The sequence below is a fragment of the Hyposmocoma kahamanoa genome, unplaced genomic scaffold (assembly GCF_003589595.1).
Source record: "Hyposmocoma kahamanoa isolate Upper Pololo Valley unplaced genomic scaffold, ASM358959v1 210, whole genome shotgun sequence".
Taxonomy (NCBI): Eukaryota; Metazoa; Arthropoda; class Insecta; order Lepidoptera; family Cosmopterigidae; genus Hyposmocoma; species Hyposmocoma kahamanoa.
The window spans coordinates 11832556-11843518 of record NW_020653731.1 but is presented as its reverse complement, the minus strand read 5'-3'; the positions used below and the strand labels follow the sequence as shown (position 1 = coordinate 11843518).

Here is a 10963-nt window from a genome sequence, read left to right as displayed (position 1 = left end):
TTATTTGTAAGTCAATGGTTAAGTTTTATTGAAATCGCTGAAGAAAATGGATGAGATGAGAGATGGAGAGAATGGATGGAAATTCAATAAACCGGACTTATCCCCTTAATTTGCCACCCTTAAGAGTGGAATATTTTCTTCAAATTTGAATGGGACCACTACTGAGGACACTACTTTCCAACAAAAAAAGAATCATCGAAATCAGTCCACAAATGTTATTGTCTGTTTTTGTGTGTGTGTTATGCCATTAACACACACAAAAACAGACAATACAGATGAATTGAGAACCTCTTCCTTTTTTTTTAAGTCTGTTAAAAAAACTCATCATCATAATCAAAAATATAAAATTTTGTAATAAAATTTTCTTTTTAAGAAATCTCATCATCACCACTTATAAAGTATTCACAAATCAAAATTCCCGAAATTTCTTCACACTCAGAAACAAATCAAAGGCAACCTCCTTTGGCTTTTCCAAAGCCACAAAATGTCCTCCGAAATCCAAATTCGTAGTACCGACGAGGTTTGGATACTTCCATTTTAATACGAAGTCAGGTTGATGGAAAAGCTCGTTTTTAGTGCGAAGTGCCCACGTTGGAACTGGAGTTGGTATTCTGAAATATACCTTATTTTAGTAATAAGCTGAATTTAAATCCTTTAAAACTTTTTGATTAGTAGTTTATCAACTACAAAACAATGACACATTACAGCGCAGTCACACGGTGATTTTACAGAATTACTGATTGTTGAACAAGGTCACTTTAGTAATGGTGAAGCTAACATAATCGCGTTTGTCACACAGGCCAACACTCGCAGAGGAAATAGATGAGAAAAAGCTGCCTTTTTATGAGGTACTGGGTCCAAACTCCACTCTATAGCTCGCAACATCGAATCTTATAGAGTTATGTGAAGTTAGGTTTACTAAATTATCATTAGCTTTCATGGGAAAGGAAAATATCGTGATAAGAGTTGAAAGATTCACGTAACTTTGTAGCTAATTCTGGAACTATGATTTAGAAAACAAGCAGAGGAACGTGTGTAGGTTGAAGACAAGAAAACGGTCAAGAAATACCGCTAACTTAGCAGCGTCTAGAAACGTCCAAGTGCAAATTATGGTACTGTCCAATTTGTAACTGAAAACACACTATGGACTGTAGATAAAATGGAAATTTAAGAGTAAGTAAACTTACTGAGTCATAGTCTTCTCCACTGTACTATTAAAACTCTCCCTAAACAATCTCAAAGATGTAGTAACGCTGTTAGTACTATAGTACAACATAACATTGTCTATCAAAGAAGTCATGTCGAAATAAGTTGTAATGCCACCCTCTTCTGTGTACTTGCTTTCAGGGTTAGTGAAGATCATGTATCTATCGATGTAATACGATAGAAGGCCTACTGGAGAATCTGATAGAGCAATACCTGAAATTGAAACGTGAATTATAGATATTTAAGAATATCGCTGGTTCTGGTGCAAATTTTACAGAATGAATGCAATAATTTTGTTTTCATACGAGTAACATCTTTAGTATTATACTTATCGTATCTAAATCAAAAACATTATAATGAACACAAAAGCATATTAATTTATGCATAAATAAATGTAATAAATAGAACGATTGTAATAATTTGACGACCTCCGTGGTAGAGTACCTTGCATAGCGGTTTTCATGGTGTCGTCAATTTTGAGGTCCCGGGTTCGATTCCCGACCGAGTCAATGTAGAAAAACTAACTTTTCTATATTATCTCGGATCTACCTGTTTGTGGTATCGTTATTTCCGATTTCACGCTTTAGTTAAACTTACTTTGGGATCAGAATAACGTATGTGATATTGTTTAATATTTATATTTTTTACTAACGATTTATAACCCTACTAGAAGGACGTATGAACTGGTAAGGGTGGCGGGTAACCGATGGTTGCACGTCGCGTCCGATCGACTAGTCTGGAAATCTTTGGGGGAGGCATATGTTCAGCACTGGACGTCTTCCGGCGGATGTTATGATAATGATGATGAATAATTATTCATACGCTATTTGTTATACACTATTATTTTAATTGTATTTGCAATTTTTAGGCAAATCTGTATAAAGACTGGTTTTTAAGGTTTCGATGAATAGGTTCATTACTTTTTATGAATAGGTTCTAGAATACGACTTAGTAAAGTAATGAAGGACACTCTCCGGTCAGATGGAGTGGCGCACAAAATGGCGCACATTGTGGAAGGTTTATGTCAGCTTTAGACTGCTATAGACTGACGGTGATGATGATTTAGAATAAGAAAAAAATTATAAGTAAATAAAAAAGTGCGTAATATCATTTCCAGTATTTAAAAACTTACCAATCGTGTCAGGTTTGGTTCCCTGCAAAAGCATAAACCCAAATTCTTCCAAAACGAAATCTATTTTGTCTTTTACAGGATACATTTTATGTTCAAGTCCTTGCCCAACTAATGACGGCCAAAGTCCACCCAAAATCCATGTCCAAGTCGACAGCTTGGAGAAATTCAGAGGGAAAGAGGTATGGAGACCCAATACTTGTTTGTCAAAGTACGTAGCCATATGTGACCCTATCACATGTCCAAAATCACTTCCGTGGACGTAGTAGGCGTTAAAACCAAGCCTTTTCATCAGATTTGACATTATTATTGCAATTTGCATAGGTCCCATTCCTGGACGTGTGGGAGCCTAAAATCAATAAGCATCATCATTAACCCATAATACTTCCTACATCTGGACACGGGCCTCCTCTAAGGACTAAGGACACAGGCTACACTAGTCTAATACGGGTAAGAAACTTAACACGTTTTAAAAGAATTCTCAACCGTCCTTGACATACAGGTTTCACCACGACGTTTTCCTTCACTGTTTACGATAGGTGTTCTTAATAAATATAAACAAATATACGTAAATTAGAAATTGAACTAATGTGTGCGTACCGCCACAGTAAATGTAGTATTTTTATAAGAAAAGGACTTCCAAAAAATAAGATTAGACAATTTTGTTAAATTCAATCGGGCAAGATCTATCTAGTCACTTTTTATGATGATTGCAAGAACAATTCAGTAGAATCATTCCATTCACTTACCTGAGAATAAATGAAACCTGGTAAACTTGGAATAACAACTTCGAAGACGAAATCATAGCCTTCCTGAGGCGTCGTTAGCACGGGGATCATTTCATAGAAATCTCTAAAAGTACTTGGCCATCCATGGAGAAGTAACAATGGTATTACCTAGAAATATACACAAAACTTCTATGAGAAAAGAACTAATTATGTTATCACTCGTCATGATGAATTTATTCATCTTTTTTTCTTTATTCGTTCAACATCAGTTGAAAGTAGTGACGGAATGGATAAATAACTATAAATTACTTACCTTTACATTCATTTCAACTTTAGGCTTTACATGCACAAAGTGAATGTCCAATCCTTGTATATTGGTTTTAAAATGATCAAACTGGTTCAAAAACGTTACACGATGTCTTAAAATGTATTTGTACTGCCAGTGCGCGAATATTTGCCCCAAAGCTATAGAATTAGTGCCATATGTCCATGATTCATTTATACTTTTCTTTTTGATTAAGTTTGAACGGTATAGGTTAAATTTAAGTCGAAGTTGTTCTTGTAACTGAAAATATCGATAAACATATTATATTCCTAATATACACAATTGTGACACTATAAAAAATTTAATGAACCATTAGGTCACCGCATGGTACATGGGGAATGTGACCTCTAATCCCTAAATCTATACTTTAACGGAAATTCCGTCCTCTAGATGCAGAAACAGAATTACTTACGACGTCAGTAAACAAAGGCTTGTACCTCCTTATCGATGTATCTTGTGTTTTCTTGTCAGTATTGGTCCACCATTCTTCGACGTCTATTTTTGGCATATCTGGTACTACAACCAAATCAACGTATATTTTATATGCAGCGTATGATACCATTACTATTTTGATGCATATCCAAATGACAAAAATCTGAAACAATATAAATTATGAGTTTTAACAATAAAGCTATGTCGGCTGTTTTGGTAACTAGCGCCTTTTGCATTTAATTTCATTCGTAATCACAGGCACAGAAGACACAAAATCTTATATTTCCGCAGTCGACTCAACACGTTCGCGCTAAGATTATTTACTTATCTTTTACAGCCAACGTCAATAGGCGATGGTTACCTTTTCCAACAGGTGCACCTGTTTGATAGTTTGCTAGTTTCACAAATGTAACACTTGAACACGTATTTTCATAACAAGTTTCAATCGACGTTGACAAAATCACAGTTGTTACAAATCGGAATAAACAAAAATTTCATGTATTTTGTCTGTAGTTTATTTATAAATTTTGCTTAACCAGGTACCAAGGATACTTTTACATGACAATTATGTTCTTTTAAGTCTACTCCTACTGGTAATCGGAGCGAGACGTCCTCGAGGCAGACCACCTGCTAGATGGTCGGGCGATATCGACGGGGTGGCCGGAAGATTGTGGATGAGATGAGAGGAGGCCTATACCCAGCAGTGGGTGTTAACGGGCTGAGATGATGAAGTCTACTTTTTTGCTCTCATATTCTCTAATAGGTTAAAGCATTAAACCTCCTTAGATTGCGATCGGTGAAGTTTTAGGTTAAGTAAACTTACTATTTTACAAAAGCCGATTCCACTCCTCTTTGAAAGTTCTTCAACACTTTTTTGAACGCCTGTACCTTCACTAAGTTTTTCTTTTTTTTCTTTATTACCATTATTCTTATCTTTTTTGTTAAGATCCTTTTTAGAAACCTCTGCACCTTTTTCTTTCTTTTGTTTAACCTTTTGTGGCATTATTTCTACAATTTAATCTTCAAATACAACCAAATTTTATAACACGCGAACGATAACTACAATCAGTGAAATGTGGTATCTGTCGATTATGCAAGTTTATCGGCAAAGTAATGATAACGGATGGTTTTATCAATTGACATTACGTGTGCATTGATCATTGGTGAATCAGCTGTACAGTAGTAAAGTTTGTTAACCTACTCCGTCTTTTAACCTATTCTTTTATTAAAACATAATTGCGGTTACGGTCTTTCTTGTTGCAAACAAAAATCAAAAGCATTATTTCTTGTAAATAAGTTTTTCTGGATGTTAATAAGTCCATTCCTGATTAAATTACGGCCTACAAATTGCTAATTAGCTGGTGATCTCGCACCCTACACAGTGTCAAAATCCGTGTAGCTTGATGTAATCTACCCAATGGGAAGGCGACATTGCTGGCTTATGTTAACATGGGATCTTAACCTCCAATCCTTCAGTATTCGTCCGAACGATAATGTAACAATTTAAGAAATCCCGTACAAAAGATGATCATTACTAACCCATTGAAACGTCGCACTGCTGGGCACGGGTCTCCCCTTATGCCAGGGCTTAGGCCAAAGTCCGCCACACTGGCTTAGCGCGCATTTTCCGAGGGTTGTGAACCTTTTTCGACGTGCAGCTTTGTTTTCCTTTACCGAAAACCTCATGGTAAATTTCAAATTAGTAACTCAGATGTACGAGTCTTGTTCAATCAAACCAATAACGCATTTATTCGACACGACTGAGGCTGGCTTGTCTTTGGTCTACGCGGCGACCGCGCGGTTATATTATTCAGAGGAATTTAAATATTGTTGCTTAGTAAATAGAATTTAGGTTTGCCATTAATGTACATGAAAGCGTGGTAACTGAGCGGTAGCCGCGCGGCAGACGCGCGAAAACTTTCGAGTCGTGTAAATGGGCGCTACTGAACTGAATCTGAATGTCCATTCAGGTCCTGGCCCAGGCCAACTACCTGGGTGTATCTTCAAGAAATGTGTCAAGGTTCTTACTCCAGCACTTACATATTTAATGAATCATTCTTTTGAAACTGCATTCTTGCACAAAGACTGGAAATATGCCATAGTAACCCCTATTTATAAGAAAGGTTACAAAACCATGGCAGAGAACTTTCGGCCCATTAGCCTCACAAGTATTGTGATGAAAATAATGTAGAAAATCATAGGTCGTCACATAACTCGGTTCATAAACAGAGAATGTATCGTTTCAGTTAAACAACATGGTTTTGTGGAAAAGAGATCTACTATTGCTGATCTATTAGCATGTGTGCATAGTTGGTGTAATGATGTAGACAAAAAGACTCCAGTTGATGTTGTTTACTTAGATTTTGAGCGCGCATTTTACAATTTCCTCACCAATGTTTATTAATGAAGATTGAGCATTTTGGTTTTTGTGGCAAGCTGCTCAGGTGGATTGAAAGTTCTTGAGGACTTGCCAAACTTTTCAAGTCCGAGTTGGCAACTCTCTATCACAACCGAAACCTGCGCTTAGTGGTGTTCCTCAGGGATTAGTCCTCGCTCCTCACCTTTTTGGACTCTTTATTAAAGACTTGGTGGAACTCATAGAGTGTCAATCAACCTTACTACTACGGCTGATAAAAATTATAATTTTAATAATTTAATTTTGAATAGAATTAAAAAACAACACGTCACGTCACTGCGATGGCAAGTATGTCCCATAACTGAATAATGAAGTGGACTCCTTGCCGGCTACTAGTGACGCGATCAGCGTGGGCCACAATACATGCCAACGATATGATAAGAAGAGAGAAGAGAACGAAAATGTATGACTTTTTTCTTAAATGAAAAGAAAAAGCATAGAAGTTCCTATCAAGGGTTTCTTTAGTCTTGTAAAGGCCATCACAAGTAACATAAACAGCTAAGTAGAAGGTCACGAAACTCATCGTCCATCAGCCTGCCTACTATACACAGCAAGCTAAACAAAAAAAGTGTCACCGTACTACGTTTTCTCTAAATATCCGATGTCCTGTGAACAATAAAATCGTGTTGATTTTTAAGACAAAGTGAACGTTCACCTAGATTATTAAAAAAAAATAGATTCGTGCCGTTTATAAAAACAAAAATGGAATCTAAAAAACAATTGACGATTCTCTTTGCAAAATGTGTGCTTTCACTTATATAAGTTAGTTTATACATAAAATCAAATACAATTTTCAAAGTAATGCACCCTTAATAAGAAATTTAAAATAAATATAATTTTTTACCATCTCCTGAATAATCAATCTTTAATCGCAATGCATTGATATTAGGTATAACATACGTAAGTTTGAGATATTTGAATTCGGTTACACCACAGACCACATAAATACTAGTGGTTACACTGTGTCTTACTCTACATTAGGCGTAGTCTGTCCCGTAAATAATCAATTCAGAGAGAAACAATTTAGACGCCAAAAGTTAATAAAGACGACGATATTACAATTACATTGAAAGTAAAATAAAACAGTATTTAAAAAAAACTCATTTTCTGCTAGTAAATTAAAATAATGAAATACAACCACTGCAACCATTATTTAAAAGTCGATGGAAATATAGTTCTAACGTGCTGTTTTTGTTTATTTTCTGTAATATCGGTCTGTAACCACTTTTCTTATTATGACGTCCTGGTACTTTTGTTTAAACTTCTTTAGGAACCCGTGCACGGTAGTGAGATACAAATTATCTGTAATACATAAAACAAATATATACATAAAAATCTCGCCTGTCACCCATTCAGGGGTAGGCAGAGACCTCCACTCGATACGTTCATTATATAGTATTTGTAAATAAATATAAGTTTTAATGACGAATGACTTACGTCACAAAGCACATAAATATTAAATAAATATACAACTTCTTTAGTTCTGCGCTTAAGATTTGAAACAACAGTAAATTAAAAAAAAACTGGAAAAGTAAAAAGCACTAGTGCGAGAAATCCAACTTTCCGCACGATTTGTAGTGCGAAAAATACCACGTTTTGAGCAACTGTATTAAAAAAATATATAAAAGACTAGGCTCTACGATATCTATGTACATGAGTAGACTGTATGGCCTAATGATCTTTGCCTTTCTGCAAGGAGAAGTACATAACATAACATTCTATTACTGTTTTCTTTTTCTTTTCTACTGCATTCTTTTTCTTTTACATAATTTGTAGTAATGAGTAATTTGTAGTAGCAAGTTAGTATAAGGCCCCTGGGTCGAAGCAAAATAAAATTAAATATTCCCCAACTGTGGATAAATACCGGTACTTAGAATAATAACGCATAGAATAATAGTTTCATATCAAACGAACCGTCACAAGTGGGGCAAAAATCAAATTCATGTTGACTAGTTTTAGTAGTAGGTTAATTTCCGGTTTTAGTGAATATTTATATAAAAATACAAGTTGAAACGCGTTACTTCCTTGTGGAATGTGATGTTAGTATCTATTTTATGTTTGTCTGACGTATTTTTACACTAATTTACCGCAAATTTCGCCATTTTTAGCTAAAATTCTTGAGCTGTTCGCGGTGCAAGTTGACCATGAGCACTGAAGGCCCGCCCGCTCGTGTAGGCCCATTGGGCGCGCTTCAATTTGCCTCACTTAGCGTGTGCGGACTAGGTTCTATGCGTTATTATTCTAAGTACCGGTACCGCTTTACATCAGGCGGGCCGTATGCTTGTTTGCCGCCTACATAAAATAAAAATTAAGAAAATATACCATTGGTAAACACTCAATATTATTATCTGCCTGTCTAGTTCATTCCCAATAGGTATAGACTGTCACATCTGTCCAAGGTACTACGATACTGATACTCTTCGACAAAATTCAACATTAAAACACAAGACGGTCAATGATATGATAATGTTTTGTTTTTTTGTGTTTTGGAACATGTAGTTGCTGTGAATGTTCTTATCTATAGATTGAAGTCGTCGCATTGCCACCACGTTCCGGATCGATTTCTCTTTTGTATCGCGCCCTTCACGCGGAAGTCTCCAGAAACGTCCTGAGCCGTCAGTTAGCCAGATGGGTGCCCTCAAGCCCACTACTTGTCTTACAATACAGGTTAAGACTCTTCAGTTCGCCTTGTTTTCCGGTGACACACTCAAGAAGTGAAGAAATATCCTAAAGAAAAAAAATCTTTTGAATAAATAACGCACACACTCATGGCACCGCACTAGGGAAACCTTGTATAGCGGGTGCCATGGACAGACACATAGACAACTACAAATTACACCCAATTTCACAAGAGAAATAAATGTAGGCCATACAAATATTTCTCCCGATTCGGGAATCGAACTCGGGACTTCTACGTGGCAGCCCAGCACAGTAACCAGTCGGCCACGGAGGCAGTTAAATATGAATAAAATAGTTCTATTTTATTCATATTATAAATAGACGGAGAAAGTATGCACTGAAACACACATAGACACACATAGACAACCACAAATTACACACAAACTCACGATAGAAATAAAGGGACTACTTAGTAGATTTATTCAGTTCCTTTTCCGTCTGAGACACTAGTGGGACGTGAAAGTTATCTTTTCATCACACTCGCTCGTAAACAGTGTCATGAAATGCAGGCAAAGTCGGTCGTAATGTTCTAAATTACGCCTCCGTGATTTTTGTTTACATAGCTGCCCTAGGGTGATAATGGATTTTCTTTTTAATTTAATCGCACTGTACTTCTCTCATACGTCAAGATTAAGCAAAAACATTTTGTGCTCGAAAAATCTGAATATATTTTGCAAGTAATAGAAAAAATTTGCAATTTAACAATAGTTTACTAAATTAATTTTATTAGTTAAAATCCTGCAGTATTTTGAAATTATTTATTATATATTTAATACAATCAGGGCTGTATGTATTTTTGCCGTTTACAATATTTTAGATCGATATCATTGACTTACAAATAAATGGACGACGGGTCTAATACAAAAAACCACGAAAAAAATGTCCCAAGTCAACCTATTCGAAATTTAAATTGTAATGTCATCGCAGTATCGCGCTGTCGGTAGAACAAATGAAGACTAAAGCGGAGTGTCGCGCTCTGTATACGATTTTAGCGAGTGCGGACACTTTTTAGCGCGGACCCGACGTCCATATAATTGTAAGTCAACGATCGATATGTATTATCTAAGCTATGGAAGAACAGCTGGCCATCTATTTATATAAAAAAAAAACCCGTAACCGTTATGTTGTGAAGCTTTTCCTGCATTTTTTATTATTGTACTTATTTCCTGGCAAATATAATGAAAGATATTGTATGTAACACGGGCGGTAAAAAATTTCTTATAGGGCGGTAACGCCCTTAATACACAATATGTATTTTACTGTTTGCTGCTGTTCATTATATTGTGTATTACGTATTTTGCTACATAGTGTGTTGATTAGCATTCTCGCCATATTTAAGAAATTAATAATAGAAATAATGCTAAGTCATCTAAAAATATTAAAATAATAAAAAGGACATTCTGCCCAAGCAGCACACCCATATCTAAATATATACTATAAGATATCTAATAATAAATTCGAATGAATATTTGAAGAGTTCAAATTCCCTCAAGATATCTCGAAGAAGGTTTCTAGATAATTGAAAGTAAAAGTGGGCACAACCTTATTAGTAGATCTCAAGAGTGCTTTGAGAAACTTTTTTCTCGAGTAACCCTTTTAGAATGCTTCAAGACCATTTGTAGAATGTAGACAGTTTTTATTTAGTCTTGTGGACAGTTTTTAGACAATTAATAGTGTATGATATTTTTCTTAGTAATGCTATTTTAAAACCAAAATACTAAAGCGTTACAAACATAGGACGCAATTCTCTTAATACTAATAGATTTCAAGTTTAATGGCTTACAAAATATAAACTATCAAAATTGCAACATGGCGAAATTAGATATAATATTTCTGACTTTTTCGCGCAATGTTTAATCGGTTAGAAAGCGCAAATTGACGCACGACACGAAATTGAATTGTGATAAGTGATGTAAAACCTGTCATAAAAGTAATGCGCTCGTTAAATTTTAAATATTTGAAATGAATGAAATGAAATGAAATGAAAATGAAATGAAATGAAATGAAATGAAATGAAATGAAAGAATTTATTTCAGACTACATGTCCA

General features: G+C 35.4%; 1 protein-coding gene across 1 annotated transcript in view; it reads right to left on the bottom strand.

Moving 5' to 3' along the window:
* Nucleotides 1-382: 382 nt before the first annotated feature.
* The window catches only part of LOC113227377 (juvenile hormone epoxide hydrolase-like), a 120103-nt gene continuing 109522 nt past the window's right edge, over nt 383-10963 (bottom strand). The window contains exons 3-8 of the mRNA XM_026460271.1: nt 3801-3983; nt 3377-3628; nt 3085-3231; nt 2339-2684; nt 1188-1419; nt 383-611 (exon numbers count right to left, since the gene is read on the bottom strand). Coding sequence (XP_026316056.1) covers nt 410-611; nt 1188-1419; nt 2339-2684; nt 3085-3231; nt 3377-3628; nt 3801-3983 — 1362 coding nt within the window. The 3' untranslated portion in view covers nt 383-409. The remainder of the gene's footprint in view (nt 612-1187; nt 1420-2338; nt 2685-3084; nt 3232-3376; nt 3629-3800; nt 3984-10963) is intronic.